General features: G+C 44.8%; 1 protein-coding gene across 1 annotated transcript in view; it reads right to left on the reverse strand.

Moving 5' to 3' along the window:
* The window catches only part of LOC120991958 (receptor-type tyrosine-protein phosphatase kappa-like), a 307,712-nt gene that overhangs the window by 91,226 nt on the left and 198,544 nt on the right, over positions 1-17,942 (reverse strand). The window contains exons 11-18 of the mRNA XM_040420706.1: positions 12,450-12,639; positions 8,485-8,563; positions 7,585-7,825; positions 6,653-6,689; positions 6,073-6,184; positions 4,511-4,554; positions 1,745-1,875; positions 1,582-1,669 (exon numbers count right to left, since the gene is read on the reverse strand). Of these exons, the coding sequence (XP_040276640.1) occupies positions 1,582-1,669; positions 1,745-1,875; positions 4,511-4,554; positions 6,073-6,184; positions 6,653-6,689; positions 7,585-7,825; positions 8,485-8,563; positions 12,450-12,639 (922 nt within the window). The remainder of the gene's footprint in view (positions 1-1,581; positions 1,670-1,744; positions 1,876-4,510; positions 4,555-6,072; positions 6,185-6,652; positions 6,690-7,584; positions 7,826-8,484; positions 8,564-12,449; positions 12,640-17,942) is intronic.

The following is a 17,942-nucleotide window of genomic DNA, read 5'->3' on the forward strand; positions in this document are numbered from 1 at the left end:
ACTGTAAGAGCGGTGAGACTATGGACTCTTTACTGTAAGAGCAGTGAGACTATGGACTCTATACTGTAAGAGCAGTGAGACTATGGACTCTTTACGGTAAGAGCAGTGAGACTATGGACTCTTTACTGTAAGAGCAGTGAGACTATGGACTCTATACTGTAAGAGCAGTGAGACTATGGACTCTATACTGTAAGAGCAGTGAGACTATGGACTCTTTACTGTAAGAGCAGTGAGACTATGGACTCTTTACTGTAAGAGCAGTGAGACTGTGGACTCTTTACTGTAAGAGCAGTGAGACTATGGACTCTTTACTGTAAGAGCAGTGAGACTATGGACTCTTTACTATAAGAGCAGTGAGACTATGGACTCTTTACGGTAAGAGCAGTGAGACTGTGGACTCTTTACGGTAAGAGCAGTGAGACTATGGACTCTTTACTGTAAGAGCGGTGAGACTATGGACTCTTTACTGTAAGAGCAGTGAGACTGTGGACTCTTTACGGTAAGAGCACTGAGACTATGGACTCTTTACGGTAAGAGCAGTGAGACTATGGACTCTTTACTGTAAGAGCAGTGAGACTATGGACTCTTTACGGTAAGAGCAGTGAGACTATGGAACTCTCTGCCTGAGGAGGTGGTGATGGTGAGTACAATAAAGGAATTCTGGAGGGGCCTGGATGTATTTCTGGAGTGTAATAATATTACAGGCTATGGCTACTAGAGAGGGGTCGTTGATCCAGGGAGTTATTCTGATGCCTGATTGGAGTCGGGAAGGAATTTTTTATTCCCCTAAAGTGAGGAAAATTGGCTTCTACCTCACAGGGTTTTTTTTTGCCTTCCTCTGGATCAACTTGCAGGATAACAGGCTGAACTGGATGGACAAATGTCTTTTTTCGGCCTTATGTACTATGTTACTATGTTAGGCAATTAATAATCAATAAGTATTTTAAATGTCATGCAAAAATTGCAGTATATACTGACACCCAATGTATCTGATTTGTATTATGTACATTTGTAACATGTAATGGGACTGTTAAAAGTATATAATATTCTCTGTATAATGCTGCATACACACGACCGTTGTGCGGCCGTTCCGTGCATTGGGGACCGCAATTGAGGTCCCCAATGCACGGGCAACATCCGTGCAGCGGGCCAGACCCATTCAACTTGTCATATTTATTTGCGGTGCGGAACAACGGAAAGAAACACCACGGAAGCACTCCATAGCGCTTCCAGTGTTCCTTATGTTCAGGTATTAGCTAGTAACACAATGCGCCACCTGCTGTCTGAACGTTGTATTGCAATTCATCCAATTTAGATATAACATCATTTTGTGACGTCATCTCAGGACATGTTGAGATAAGTGAGCAGTTATGTATGGACACATCTGTATGTGAGAAGCTGAATCAGTATTAGAAGCTGAATCTGAATGAAAACCTGAATCAGTATAAAAACCTGAATCGGTATGAGAAGCTGAATCGGTATGAGAAGCTGAATCGGTATGAGAAGCTGAATCGGTATGAGAAGCTGAATCGGTATGAGAAGCTGAATCGGTATGAGATCAATGTAATATTTAACACTTACAAGGTACAACTTTATTATAGCGATTTTTTTTCTTGTTTTCCTCGAATTGACTGATTTCACACTGATGCAATAATCCACTGGGAAGTTCCTAGAGAGAAAGGCAGATAGATGATGGGTCCTGGACAATAGAAAAACATAATGGACAGTCTCAGACAGCAGTAACCTTGTATTCCAGGTAACGCCCTGCAGGTAAGATGCTGGCGTTCTCCTCATCTTCTTCATTATTAAACATTTCCTTATAGCGCAAGGTTTTAACGACGTCCAACAAATTCTCAACAGGAATGTTCTTCTTGCCTGTAATGTATTATTATTATTATTATTATATTTATTACATGTGATTAGGCCTCAGGACATTAATATTAGGCACTCAGGTGCAGTGATTAGGCCTCAGGGTGCTGATATTAGGCCTCAGGGTGCTGATATTAGGCCTCAGGGTGCTGATATTAGGCCTCAGGGTGCTGTGATTAGTCCCAGAGTAGTTGTATAAACAAATTGACAGCACTCCAAAGTTACAGGTGAAGTATTGTGTGATTTATTACACCGGACATAATTTTAGGCAACGTTTCGGGCTATATGTAGCCCTTCATCAGGCACAATGGATGTGAGCAGGTGATTGAGGAACCGGTGCCGCTTCCTCAATCACCTGCTCACATCCATTGTGCCTGATAAAGGGCTACATATAGCCCGAAACGTTGCCTAAAATTATGTCCGGCTGAATAAATCACACAATACTTCACCTGCAACTTTGGAGTGCTGTCAATTTGTTTATACAACAAGAATAGGGTCCCATAGGTGGATTTGGGGACCTGTACAGATGAGCACCCTGTGAAAAGCCAGCAATTAGATGAGTGCTGTGATCAACTGTATTTAAAATAGTTCCAGAGTAGTGGCGGCTGTGATTAGGTATTGGGGTGCAGTGATTAGGCTTCAGGGAAGTGGCAGCTGTGATTAGATCTCAAAGTGGTCTGATTAGGCCTCAGTGTGCTGTGATTAGGCCTTGGGGTACTGTGACTAGGCCTCAAGGTGCTGTGATTAAGTATCATAAGTACCTGGTGCTGTGAATAGACCCCAGAGTAGTGAGGGCTGTGATTAGGCCTTGGGGTACTGATATTAGGCCCTGTGGTGCTGTGATTAAGTATCATAAGTATCTGGTAATGTGAATAGTCCCCAGAGTAGTGAGGGCTATGATTAGGCCTCAGGACGCTGTGATTAGGCCTCAGGACGCTGTGATTAGGCCTCAGGACGCTGTGATTAGGCCTCAGGATGCTGTGATTAGGCCTCAGGACGCTGTGATTAGGCCTCAGGACGCTGTGATTAGGCCTCAGGATGCTGTGATTAGGCCTCAGGACGCTGTGATTAGGCCTCAGGACGCTGTGATTAGGCCTCAGGACGCTGTGATTAGGCCTCAGGACGCTGTGATTAGGCCTCAGGACGCTGTGATTAGGCCTCAGGATGCTGTGATTAGGCCTCAGGACGCTGTGATTAGGCCTCAGGACGCTGTGATTAGGCCTCAGGACGCTGAGATTAGGCCTCAGGATGCTGTGATTAGGCCTCAGGACGCTGTGATTAGGCCTCAGGACGCTGTGATTAGGCCTCAGGACGCTGTGATTAGGCCTTGGGGTACTGTGACTAGGCCTCAAGGTGCTGTGATTAAGTATCATAAGTTATTATTATTATTTTTTTCTTCTCTCTTTCCTTTGCAACCAACATTCTAAGGGTGGGGGGGGGGGGGGATAAATATATTGTAAATGTATTCAATTAAAATAACTCTGTAGATGATTTGTGTAAAACTGTGTAAGAATTTGAAAAATTGTAATAAAGACTTTTTTTTTTATAAATAAATATCATAAGTATCTGGTGCTGTGAATCGGCCCCAGAGTAGTGAGGGCTGTGAAGTAAAAAAAAGGGGGTCAGTCAGCACATCCCATAGCACCGCATTATTGCAAATGCTATACCAGCAGGTTAGAGATATTTGGCAAATCATTTTGTACAAAATTATCTGAGCCCGTCTGCCGAACGTCAAGGCAATCTCTAGTTAGACGGGTTCCTAACGCTATATACCTGTTATGTGCCACTGAAACCATATGGCACCAGGAGAGAGATAGTGTGTGGACTCTCATTGCAGTCCTTGGTGACCATGTTGCGCCGGGGGTGGTGTGGAGTGGGCCCAGCGTGCATGCTGGTTCATGTCTTCCCTGGATTCAATGGAGGCCATTTTGGCACCGAAAATGACAGAAATTTAGGTGAGCCCAGCATGTGAGTGGAACCTACACCTTCTGAATTGTATGTTAACCGCCATGGCACATAACAGGTATATAGCGTTAGGAACCCGTCTAACTAGAGATTGCCTTGACGTTCGGCAGACGGGCTCAGATAATTTTGTACAAAATGATTTGCCAAATATCTCTAACCTGCTGGTATAGCATTTGCAATAATGCGGTGCTATGGGATGTGCTGACTGACCCCCTTTTTTTAGTGAGGGCTGTGGTTAGGCCTCAGGACGCTGAGATTAAGTCTCAGGACGCTGTGATTAGGCCTCAGGACGCTGAGATTAGGCCTCAGGACGCTGTGATTAGGCCTCAGGACGCTGTGATTAGGCCTCAGGACGCTGAGATTAGGCCTCAGGACGCTGTGATTAGGCCTCAGGACGCTGTGATTAGGCCTCAGGACGCTGAGATTAGGCCTCAGGACGCTGTGATTAGGCCTCAGGACGCTGTGATTAGGCCTCAGGACGCTGTGATTAGGCCTCAGGACGCTGTGATTAGGCCTCAGGACGCTGTGATTAGGCCTCAGGACGCTGAGATTAGGCCTTAGGGGCAGTGGGTGCTGTGCCTGAGCCTTGGTGTGCTGTGTTGAGGACTTGGGGTTTGGTGGCTGCAGTGGGAGATTAGCACATGTCATATACAGTATCTATAGTGTATACACCAACCCAGTCCAGACTTTAGCGGCATTTCTTCTGTCTTTTTTAATTTCCTGACAGAAAATACAAATCAAAACACAATTAGTACCAATTGTAAAACATAAAAAGCAAAGAGGCACTGGTATAACCATTGAGGGGACCAGGAGAGTATTAAACATATGCAGAAAAGAACTGATTGGCACTCAAAATAGATGGAATGACTTGCATAAGTACAAAAATATGATTTATTCTGTTATAAAATCCTCAAAATAGTTTAAAAACATAATAGAATGGTAATAAAATCCCTAAAAAAATTGTAAAAATGGAAAAAAGATAAAAAGAACCATATGAGGTTTAGTGATAGGTAGTCACCACTAGATGTCGCTATGTCCACAGGTTTCTAGATGTTGGATATATCCTTAATGGTTCGAAAGTGTCCTCAAATTAAGGATATATCCGACATCTAGAAACCTGTGGACTGGTTCTTTGACCCGCTTTTAGGACCCAGCAGAAGCCAGAGCGTCCTCTGCTCTAGATCACGTGAGTAGCCAGCACCACTTCCTGGTCACGTGCAACGCTGAGGATACCACACGCCACGGCCGGTCCGTATAGCGAGGAAGCAGCTACGGAGAATCTAGCACCGATCTAAGCAGGCGACGACCCGATCAGGTCACCAGACAGGAGGGGGTAAAGTAACTACCGACAGTGTCGGCATATCATCTTGCATACTAACCTGTTAACCCCTAATACCTGTGCAGCCGACCAGCGGTGTGCAAGCTTCTCTTCAATTAAAGACTGCATTAGTATTATGTGAAAACCACTAACTTGAATCACGCTCTAACACTTCAATAATCTACAAAATCCAAAGAATTAAGGACGTCGACTTTAACTCACCAAGGAACATTCATCTATGGTACCACAGCGACATCTAGTGGTGACTATCTATCACTACACCACATGGTTCTTTTTATCTTTTTTCCATTTTTACTATTTTTTTAGGGATTTTATTACCATTCTATTATGTTTTTAAAGTATTTTGAGGATTTTATAACAGAATAAATCATATATTTGTAATTAAGTAATTCCATATATTCTGAGTGTAATTAAGTAATTCCATATAATCTCCAGACAACGAGGGTGTGTCTACTGACGTGAGCACCTTCCCCGTGCCTAGTTATAGTAGAGACACTGGATTACAGATTTTTGCACAGAGTATTAAACATATTAGTACCCATACAATAATACCAGCCCTGGTAATACCCTTACAAATGTACCTCTGTATATAAGTGCCCATAATGTAGTACCACCCCGAGTACTGTCCTGACAAATCTGTTTTAGAGATGAGTAAAATGATTCTACAGAATGGATTTGTCCAATCAGCAAAGCTTCTTCACTGGCACAAGTCCTGCTGATTGTGCCAGTATATACTGTTCGGTATGGAGAGACCAGGGTTTACATTGATGGTGCAGGGGTCTGGAGGGCGGTAATTCCACCAGATAATAAGTGGGATCAGAGTACAATTAATAATATCAAATCTCTTCAACGTTTTGCAGATATTTTTGTAAAAGTCACAACAATGTGAAAACACAAACCGATAAAATCCAGTCCTCCATAAACCAGCCAGAACCAGTAAGACCAGGAGTAAGAGCAGAGCAGCCACAGACCCCGCGATGACAGGAGCCGGGCCACGGACCAGATCTTTAGCTGAAGAAGAGAGAGAGATGGGGATCGGTCATCCTGGTTCTCTAAATGCATTATCCTCCTTTCAAGTGCCGCCTACAGGACAGGATTTAAAGAGTGGTCCACATTTTTTTTCCAGTCTCAGAAAGGAGGTGGTTGGAGCGATTTTGATTGGAAGCACACAACTTTCAAAGAAAGTGCACCATTTTCACCCATTCTACTTTATAAGTCTGGTCCGAACTACGGCTCTTTAGAGATCACCTCCATTTCATCATCAATTTTCAAAATTGTCAAGCAAAGAGAAAGTTCACAAATTGTCCTGATAAATTGGTTTTATAACCATTAGCGGGGAAATTTACTCGAAAAGCCAGCCACCTACAGGTGGTACAGGTAGTTTCCCAGGGGGCATTGCCTGTAAGATTCTCTACATTAACAGGATCTCCAGAGCTTCCTACAACTCATCATTGCCTGATGACTGATCTGAAGACTTACCTGTGAAGAAGTCCAGAAACACACACGACGACTTATCCTTCAAAGAAGAAAATAGAGAAATCAATAAAAGAAACTATAAAAAACAACTAAAACAACAACAAATGGGTCCATAATTGGGCATGTTATGCAGATTATCACCAGAAACGGGTTTTCTACTAGATCAAACCACAGCATACCGCAGGGCCACAGTCATGGGTTCTCATTAGGAGAGCAGTTTCACACCTCCACCATTGCATTCATGTGATGATATGTTGTCATTTGACCACAGTGGACAACCATAGCCCACAGCAGTTACATCACTATTGATGATTTGACCACCAAAATCAAATGGTTAGAGTTTCTCAGTAGGGTCCCTAGCTGGTTTGGGGGTCTTCAACCTAATGAAATTTTGGGAACTTCTAAAACTCACATGATTATAATGTCAAAGTCATGAAACATAGGAGTTAATAAACCAGTCCATGGCACCATAGGAATCATGTCTTCTCAGCAGTAAGCACCAAACTACCGTCCAGTTAAAAGGTACATACTATATGAGATGATGGTAGGCATATGGCTGTTTTGGTACTATATAGAAGTCGCTTACTGAAACACCATTTCGTCCTCAATGGACTTTGAGAATGTTCTGAAGATAATCCAAAGAAGTGAAGGTAAACAAACAAACTGGGTCAAGGAACCATGACTGTAACTTTGGGTTCTAGGGTATTCTAGACTGGTCATCTCAGGGATAAGAGCATAAACCACCATGATTGAGAAGAGCAATAATGGAAGACATTTGGACGTGTGATCATGAGTCATAAAATCCATGGATGTGTTCTTCAAGTTGTGAAATTATTTAGTAGACCATCGGATTCTAGAGATATATAGAGGAAATCTCCAGAACGTTCACATGAAATAATTATTGGACAGGATTATAATCTACAGGGAGCTCATACCTCCTTCCATGTGCTGGTGACCCGCACATACACCATGTACTCCAGGTTTGGGATGAGAGGAGCATTATAGAAGCCACCATAATGTTGACTATCTCCCAGTGTTATCAACTCTGTCAGGTTGTGCGCAGGGAGGAGTGCCGCAGTGTAGGGGGTCAGGGTGGAGTTGTAATGTGTGCGAGTCACTCCTAGACAGTCACTCCTGTTACTTCTTGGTTCACTAAAGATAATTATTTCATAATGACTGTGTAGAAGAAGAAAGCAGATGTCAGTCACGGTAGGTCAATAATCAGGTCTCATACATCACAAAGCCTCCGCCCGCGTGACCTTCCCCATAAAACAAGTGCAAAATACCCGGCTCATAGATTTCTACCCCCGATACCTACTGATTGACAGCAAGCCCACCCCCACTCTGAGCTCAGCCCCTCCCCCTCTATAAAGGACTGGAGTGAATCGAGCTTTGGATCATAGATGTGAAGTCTTGATGCTGTCTGAGACCTGTCTCCGCACAGCAGAAAAATGTGGAGGCAAAATTTAATTTCAGCTGAAGTTGCATGAGATTTCGGTGAATTAACTCGGTATTCAATTCTGCATCTTTGAAATCATTTAAAATTTGGAATCCAAAGTTAGGTTTGGTACCGGCTGGATTTCAGATTGGTATTTTTAAATGTCTTTAAAGACGCAGATACAAATAACGTATCCATTCACCAAAGTCTCACGCGACTTCGGCTGAAATGAAATTTTGCCTCCACATTTTTCTGAGGTGCGGAGACAGGTCTCAGACAGCATCAAGACGAAGTGTTTGAATGAATCGACTTCACATCTATGATCTCAAGATCGATTCACTCAACACTAGTGATATATTCCGTGATATGGGGCTGACTCGGTTCAGCAGTTTCTAACCTGATTGGTCCATGGACATCAGACACCGGTTGAAGCTGTAAAGTTAGATCCTTTATTGCAACAGTCGGGACAGGAGGATCTGAAAAGAAAAATAATAATTTCACATCGCCCAGATGATAATGATTTGCACATGTTGGATTAACACCTACTGTTCATAGGTACATGTCCATGGCTACAAGGCTCTGTGCACATACCTATCCCTCAGGCCACTATTGATTGTATTAGGTTACCATGTTATATCGATTTATTCTATATGCTTGTGTAATACCCCAGAGTGGTATTACCGCCTCTTTGCGCCCCTACTATCTCCTATGGTTGACCCAATGTCATCCTATACATTCATTTCCTGATCCTGCAAAAATGTGTATTCATTTCAATGCAACTCTTGTATTTATATGTTCACCAGCAGGTGGCGGCAATAATGGCAGAGGTAGTTTGTCTGGAATGGAACCTTTTTGTCCATTCCAGCCCTCTCTAGAGAGGGAGGAGTTTAGTGAGCTAGAAGTCAGTTGAGAGGACCGCCTGTAAGAGGGAGGTCGTGCTGCAGGGAGCCCTGCCTAAGCCTGCAGAACACCTTCAGTTCTGTTGGACCTAGAGGCCCAGCTACAAGCCTCACACGCCAGGAAGTGTAGTTCCCTGGATAAAGACAAAGATAAAGAGTCAGACTACAGAAATCTAAGTTACAGCCTACAGAAGAAAAGGAAAAGTTCCTATTTAATCCTGTCAGCATAGCAGAGCTAAAAGAGTACAGAATTTAAACAAAAAAACTGCTGATGACCAAGATAAAGTTGGACAATTGTTCCCTGATGCAAGTTTATTCAAGTAAAGCTGCTGTTAACTACTGCAATACCAGTCTAGACTCAATTTATTCTGCAAATCCCTCAACTGTTAACCCTATTATCACTGCTTCGGACGACCAAGCTTGGGGTTCTGGATATCCAAGTAGGAGCACCGTGGCAAGTGCAAAGCTGCACCTAAGGGCACACTATAGGCAACCCTTACACCACTCTGGAATTCCTATGCCTGGGTCCCACCATCACCTTCTACATAGGGGGACTTAGTCCCTCGTTGCTGTAATGCAACTGGCGTCAAGACAAAAACTCTAAAGACTCTCATAACATCTTAAAGGGACCCCCCTAGCATCGGTCTAGTCCGCTGCACTTGTGTAACCAGATTAGGATCCAATGTGATTGTTTATGTAGATTTCATGTTACTACTTATGTTTAAAACATGACCTGAAGCATGTGACCTGTGCCGGGGTCTAGTCACATGCAGCTATAGGACCAATTGGGGGTACACACCCCATAGGGGAGGGTCTGTATACCAGGACTCCATCTTGGATATGCCTCGCTTTTCCTATATATATGTACCATGCTGTATAATCTGACATGCTTTTTTTTAAAAAAAATCTGTTTAGCCTAAATGCATCACATCGGCCTGTATTCTGCTTATATATACCCCAGAGCGGGCAGTACCGATCCTACAACCTGCTACTCTCGTAAGTGCCTAACCAATATGTGACACCACCATGCTTTCTGTTTCCAGGTCTGTTCATTAGGTGCTATGTAACTGCAATGTATTGTATTTCATGCACTGTGCATGGTTTACCAGCAGGTGGCAGTGTGCCTGGCAGTAAGCTATACGTAGAATGGAACTAACCATTCCACCACCCCCCTCCTTGGGAGATTGACCTTGCCTAGATTCTCCAAGGGGAGGTGTGTTTTTTCCTGTTGAGGAGTCTAGAGCCTAGTCTAGCCAGAGGCTAGGGAAGCAGTGCAGTCCTGGACTAGAACCTGGACAGGAAGAAAAGCAGAGAATCAGCAGTCTAAATTAAGCCAGCCTAGCCAAGAGGTTGCAAAGTGTGATCAGAAGTCTAGCAAAGTGTGATCAGAAGCCCAACGTGCACTGAGATTGCTATCCGTGGCGTAAAGCCCAGATAAAGGAAACACCTTACAAGAAACCAGACAAAGCACAGCACAGCAGTTATAGACAAGGGAACCCAGTTCACCTGCCAGTGTAACCTAAAACCTTCTGGAGCCAAGAGCTACCGGGATTCTGTCTGAACTGCTCCCCGTTTCTTCAAGCATCAAGTAAAATTAACTCAACTTGCATCGAAGTCTAGGGCTTACTTATTCCATCTTCTACCAACTACAAGATTCCTGAATAGCTGCTACACGGCCTGACCTTGGAACACTAGTATCCAGGTAGGAGCACGTGACCCGTAGCCACACCACCGCTCGGCATCCTAACCCTGGAACTAGGAGAGCCTCCCGGGACTGATTCGCTGCATGCATAGCTATAAAGTGAGGATTTATTAGCATCAAGAAGTGAGTGCTGATCCACTTCCTCTACTACATGGTCCAGATTATGGTCACTGACCACCGTATATAATCCCGTTATATAAGTAGTTTACAGTAGAAATGACAGGAGAGAGCCGAGAATTCACTGGTGTCCATTCCAGTTCATGTCTTCTGTTGGGGCCTGTAGATAATAACACGGGAGATATCGACTCACACATTCCCGGATCACAGACCCGTGACATGTTTTGTCATGATTAGAGATTTGCAGTGCTCACATCCAATTGTGTGAGAGTTTTTATTTATTTATTTTTGGACGGGCTGGCGGGGGATTCTCATGCCAATGACTAGAGCTGAGCAAAATTCTTAAAAGTTTGATTCAGCTGATTTGCCGAATTTCACAAGAAAATTTGCTTTGTGACGAATTACTTCGTCATGAAGCGCTTTTTTTGTAAGTAACGGGTGCAATGACAGGGAGCTGCGATAGCGCCGCCCCCATCATTGTACCCCTGAGATGCCGCATTCATACATGATCGTTAACAACATACATTAACAATAAAAAAAAACATTACATCAAACTTACCGCCTCCATTTGCTTGCGACGGGACAGTCGCCGACATCTTGCTTGAAGATCTCGGCCGAAATCCTGTGTGGCGCGAGATCACGTCATCACGCCGGCTGGCCTGGTAACGTATGATGTCATCACGCTGGCCGAGATCTTCAATCAAGATGGAGGCTGGCGGCCAGTCGCGAGCAAGTGGAGGAGGTAAGTTTGAATTTTTTCGTTTTTTATACTATTTCAGGTTAAATCGATTCGCTGACACGAAGCACGAGGAAATTTGGCTTCTAGGGATTCGATTTGCTCATCTCTACCAATGACCATCATGTTTCTGGGGTTTTTGCCAGCTGTGAAGGATCCTCGTCTCGTTGCCTTTAACACCCTCAGGTGTAGTCTGTAGTGTAAAAGAAGTTTGTGAAAGCAGGACCAGATTATAGGGGGACCTCCGAGGTCAGCGGTCCAAGGGCCTTCATCACCTAGGACCTCCACCAAAACCACCACAGACCGAACCTCTTCCTTTTGACCTGGGACTGCAAATATGTATTGGTTTCAGCAGGACCACCACATTTTTCACATCCGGCTGCAGAGCTAGGATAGGATCCCAGGCAGAATTATATTTTTCCTGCCCCTGTACCAATGAGGAGGAGGAGCCTGATTCCAGGATGATGGGGAAAACGGAAGTGGCGGAGATTATAATGTCTCAGAGTGATGGAGGACTAGAAATTGTAGCAAAACCTCCTGACCAGGGAGGTGAGCATCTTGTGATAGTATGACATAACATGGCTGCCTGTCATTAAGTGATGTGTAGAACATGGCTACCCATCTCTAAGTGATATATAACATGGCTGCCTGTCTCTTGCAGATTCATAAGATGCACCGACATTACTCCAGTTATATTATTATACTCTTTCTGATTGCAGCCACCACTAGGGGGAGCTTAGGCTCTCACTGCATACTTTATTATAGAGGTCAGTGTATATTCAGTAAGCTCCTGAGCTCCCCCTAGTGGTGGCTGAAGGCATTTAGAATTTTATTTCTCTGTTATGTTACGTTTATACCCTCCTAAGGAACAGAAAAAGAATGAGGTCACTGGATCTGGTTAGTTTTACCTCCGATTGGGGTTTCTACGCTGGTACTTTTATATTCGCCACCTCCTGCAGATGTGAATCCTCGCAGATGAAATGTGTAATTGGTCCCGTGCTGCAGATTCATTTTATACTGGGTAATGTTGGGGGGAAACCTTTCAGTTATATTCAAGGAGAAGGAAGAATTATAATCTCTCCAGGCCACGATGTTCATCTGGAAGAGAAGAAAACTCATCACATTGCGGTCACTTACTTCATTGGTAACAGATGAGGGTACACCTGGCAGGTAGGGGGCGCCGCACCCATACACATGCTATATAAAAGCCATGTAAATACAGTCTGTAGCGCAGTAGACAGAGGACTCCTATGAGGACTCCTCACAGCATCTGAGAAGCCATATACATACAGCTGTGAATCTATTACTTATGCTCATTCATTTCCTATTCATCACTGTATTATCTTACAAATCGTCTTGTTCACCTCTTATATACTAAGTTATTCATGATACAGGAGGTCAGAGGTCACAGTAATGCCTGTACGAGCAATTTTAGGCTTTGCAAAAAGTCTCATTCACATTACTATTGGTCTGGAGAGCTGTATCTGTGCAGCCTGAGTAGAGTCTGTTGCCCGTGGCAGGGACTGGAGCGCCCCCACATGGGCTGAGCTGATACAGCACTCCGGATCACTACAGGAGTCCGGGACTGACTGAATCTTGCCCAGAAATGTCCTTTAGCAGCGCAGAGCTCCGGGCCATCGGTCTTCCTACCGCAGTGCTGTGATGAGTGGGAGCTGCTGCCCTCACACAGTGTAATGTATAACGGTATACATAGTAGATAGAGTACAGTATATACAGTAGAACAGCACTGACTGCTCACTGTCACGTATCTCAGATGGCTAGTTACTCAGCGTGTAAAAGGTTCATCTACCGGTTATTGTACTTAAAGAAGAACTACCACAAAAAAATGTTATTCTCTGACCTGTTAGAAAGGTACATGAAGGAAAACTTCTTATTAGTGTCTGTATTAGTGAGTTATAACCTCCCTTCTGATCCTCAGCTGTGTCATGTGACCAGCACTCAGCCTCTCCAAATAACACTGCATCTTATGTGTGGACGGGAAGGCAGTCTCTATGGAGCCTCATTCTCAGGCTCAGGCCTCTTTCACACGACGTATGGCTTTTTCAGTGTTTTGCGGGCCGTTTTTTCCGGACCCGTTTTTTGTTTCCATTGTGTTTCCGTTTCGGTCCCGTTTTTCCATATGGCATATACAGTATACAGTAATTACATAGAAAAAATTGGGCTGGGCATAACATTTTCAATAGATAGTTCTGCAAAAACGGAACAGATACGGAAGACATACAGATGCAATTCCGTATGTGCTCCGTGTTTTTGCGAACCCATTGACTTGAATGGAGCCACGGAACGTGATTTGCGGGCAATATTAAGACATGTTCTATCTTTTAACGGAACGGAAAAACAGAAATACGGAAACGGAATGCATACGGAACACATTCCGTTTTTTTGTATACGGAACGGAAAGAGATCACAGTGTTGGTCACATGACACAGCTGAGGATCACAAGGGAGGGGATAATTCACAGTCACTGATGAGAGGATTACCTTCACTACAGATGACATCATGCACCTTTCTAGCAGGTCAGGGAGTAAACATTTTTGCAGGAGTTCTACTTTAACCTCTTAACAGTCACGTTAAAAATGGGAAAACCCTCCTGAAAAGTCACTTTTTTTCTTTTAGATATTTAATGTGTGTCTGCAGTAAATCTTGTTGGTGCACAACTCAGGGGACACTATTGCATTTTTAACCCCTTAGTGACATCATTCATTTTAGCCTGAAGGACCAATAATATTTTCCCCCTTTGTGATCTAGCAGTCATAACTTTTCTTTTTTTCTTCTTCTCTTTTTTATGGGATTAGTTGTAGGTTTTTAAGGAACCATTGTGGGGTATATATAGTGCATTAAATAACGTTTATTCTTTTTGTTTTTAGGGGGAAAGATAAAAAAAACAGCAATTCTTGCATTATTTTGCGGATTTTTTTTTATGGTGTTCACCGTGTGGTAAAAATAATATAATTTCTGGGTCACTACAATGATGACAATACCACAGTTTCTAACGTGGCGGCGTTTCATGTGTGGCCTGATTTTGGCCTGATGAAGGGCTTTCATTTAGCCCAAAACGTTGCCATAACTGTACATTGTGCATCATTTTGTCCGGCTGAATAAATATCACTTATCATCACATCAATCAAACGGAGTGCTGTCTAATTATACAAATACTACGAGTGTGGTTCCTGAGGTGGAGCAAGGAACATAACCGTGACGCGCACCCCCAAATAAGCCAGGTTATTGTCGAGTGCTGTGACTACTTGGAATTCTACCACAGTTTCTATATATTTGTACTGCTCTTCATTCTCCTCCGGACTGACAGGGAGGGCGGCTGCTTTATCTGCTCATATCTCTGCTTTGGTACCAGCTAGAGATATGGGCTTTGTATTGTTTGAAAGCTGACATGCCAAGCTCTCAGACAATACCAGAATGACCCGATTTCTCATAGTGATTTCTCCTCTGTTGCTTGGACTTTATCTGTCATGCCAGCTTTCAAACAAGACCAGGTGCATGTTTCTAGCTGCTACCATTCAGGAGAACAGGAACGTGATTGGTGGTTCAGATTGAGACTAAGGGGGAGGAGCTACATGTGACTGAGGAGTTAGTTTCATTTTCAGTCAGAAGGCAGCTGAGGAGACAGGAAGACACAGGTGCTGGTTCTGACACGTGATTGGTGGTTCAGATTGAGACTAAGGGGGAGGAGCTACGTGTGACTGAGGAGTTAGTTTCATTTTCAGTCAGAGGGCAGCTGAGGAGACAGGAAGACACAGGTGCTGGTTCTGACACGTGATTGGTGGTTCAGATTGAGACTAAGGGGGAGGAGCTACATGTGACTGAGGAGTTAGTTTCATTTTCAGTCAGAGGGCAGCTGAGGAGACAGGAAGACACAGGTGCTGGTTCTGACACGTGATTGGTGGTTCAGATTGAGGCTTAGGGGGAGGAGCTACGTGTGACTGAGGAGTTAGTTTCATTTTCAGTCACAGGGCAGCTGAGGAGACAGGAAGACACAGGTGCTGGGTCTGACACGTGATTGGTGGCTCAGATTGAGGCTTAGGGGGAGGAGCTACGTGTGACTGAGGAGTTAGTTTCATTTTCAGTCAGAGGGCAGCTGAGGAGACAGGAAGACACAGGTGCTGGTTCTGACACGTGATTGGTGGCTCAGATTGAGGCTTAGGGGGAGGAGCTACATGTGACTGAGGAGTTAGTTTCATTTTCAGTCAGAAGGCAGCTGAGGAGACAGGAAGACACAGGTGCTGGTTCTGACACGTGATTGGTGGTTCAGATTGAGGCTTAGGGGGAGGAGCTACATGTGACTGAGGAGTTAGTTTCATTTTCAGTCAGAGGGCAGCTGAGGAGACAGGAAGAGACAGGTGCTGGTTCTGACACGTGATTGGTGGCTCAGATTGAGGCTTAGGGGGAGGAGCTACATATGACTGAGGAGTTAGTTTCATTTTCAGTCAGAAGGCAGCTGAGGAGACAGGAAGACACAGGTGCTGGTTCTGACACGTGATTGGTGGTTCAGATTGAGACTAAGGGGGAGGAGCTACGTGTGACTGAGGAGTTAGTTTCATTTTCAGTCAGAGGGCAGCTGAGGAGACAGGAAGACACAGGTGCTGGTTCTGACACGTGATTGGTGGTTCAGATTGAGACTAAGGGGGAGGAGCTACATGTGACTGAGGAGTTAGTTTCATTTTCAGTCAGAGGGCAGCTGAGGAGACAGGAAGACACAGGTGCTGGTTCTGACACGTGATTGGTGGTTCAGATTGAGGCTTAGGGGGAGGAGCTACGTGTGACTGAGGAGTTAGTTTCATTTTCAGTCAGAAGGCAGCTGAGGAGACAGGAAGACACAGGTGCTGGTTCTGACACGTGATTGGTGGCTCAGATTGAGACTAAGGGGGAGGAGCTACGTGTGACTGAGGAGTTAGTTTCATTTTCAGTCAGAGGGCAGCTGAGGAGACAGGAAGACACAGGTGCTGGTTCTGACACGTGATTGGTGGTTCAGATTGAGGCTTAGGGGGAGGAGCTACGTGTGACTGAGGAGTTAGTTTCATTTTCAGTCACAGGGCAGCTGAGGAGACAGGAAGACACAGGTGCTGGTTCTGACACGTGATTGGTGGCTCAGATTGAGGCTTAGGGGGAGGAGCTACGTGTGACTGAGGAGTTAGTTTCATTTTCAGTCAGAGGGCAGCTGAGGAGACAGGAAGACACAGGTGCTGGTTCTGACACGTGATTGGTGGCTCAGATTGAGGCTTAGGGGGAGGAGCTACATGTGACTGAGGAGTTAGTTTCATTTTCAGTCAGAAGGCAGCTGAGGAGACAGGAAGACACAGGTGCTGGTTCTGACACGTGATTGGTGGTTCAGATTGAGGCTTAGGGGGAGGAGCTACATGTGACTGAGGAGTTAGTTTCATTTTCAGTCAGAGGGCAGCTGAGGAGACAGGAAGACACAGGTGCTGGTTCTGACACGTGATTGGTGGCTCAGATTGAGGCTTAGGGGGAGGAGCTACATATGACTGAGGAGTTAGTTTCATTTTCAGTCAGAAGGCAGCTGAGGAGACAGGAAGACACAGGTGCTGGTTCTGACACGTGATTGGTGGCTCAGATTGAGACTAAGGGGGAGGAGCTACGTGTGACTGAGGAGTTAGTTTCATTTTCAGTCAGAGGGCAGCTGAGGAGACAGGAAGACACAGGTGCTGGTTCTGACACGTGATCGGTGGTTCAGATTGAGGCTTAGGGGGAGGAGCTACGTGTGACTGAGGAGTTAGTTTCATTTTCAGTCAGAGGGCAGCTGAGGAGACAGGAAGACACAGGTGCTGGTTCTGACACATGATTGGTGGTTCAGATTGAGGCTTAGGGGGAGGAGCTACGTGTGACTGAGGAGTTAGTTTCATTTTCAGTCACAGGGCAGCTGAGGAGACAGGAAGACACAGGTGCTGGTTCTGACACGTGATTGGTGGTTCAGATTGAGACTAAGGGGGAGGAGCTACATGTGACTGAGGAGTTAGTTTCATTTTCAGTCAGAGGGCAGCAGAGGAGACAGGAAGACACAGGTGCTGGTTCTGACACGTGATTGGTGGTTCAGATTGAGGCTTAGGGGGAGGAGCTACGTGTGACTGAGCAGTTAGTTTCATTTTCAGTCAGAAGGCAGCTGAGGAGACAGGAAGACACAGGTGCTGGTTCTGACACGTGATTGGTGGCTCAGATTGAGACTAAGGGGGAGGAGCTACGTGTGACTGAGGAGTTAGTTTCATTTTCAGTCAGAGGGCAGCTGAGGAGACAGGAAGACACAGGTGCTGGTTCTGACACGTGATTGGTGGTTCAGATTGAGGCTTAGGGGGAGGAGCTACGTGTGACTGAGGAGTTAGTTTCATTTTCAGTCACAGGGCAGCTGAGGA

The sequence above is a fragment of the Bufo bufo genome, chromosome 2, assembly GCF_905171765.1.
Source record: "Bufo bufo chromosome 2, aBufBuf1.1, whole genome shotgun sequence".
In the NCBI taxonomy this organism is placed as follows: domain Eukaryota; kingdom Metazoa; phylum Chordata; class Amphibia; order Anura; family Bufonidae; genus Bufo; species Bufo bufo.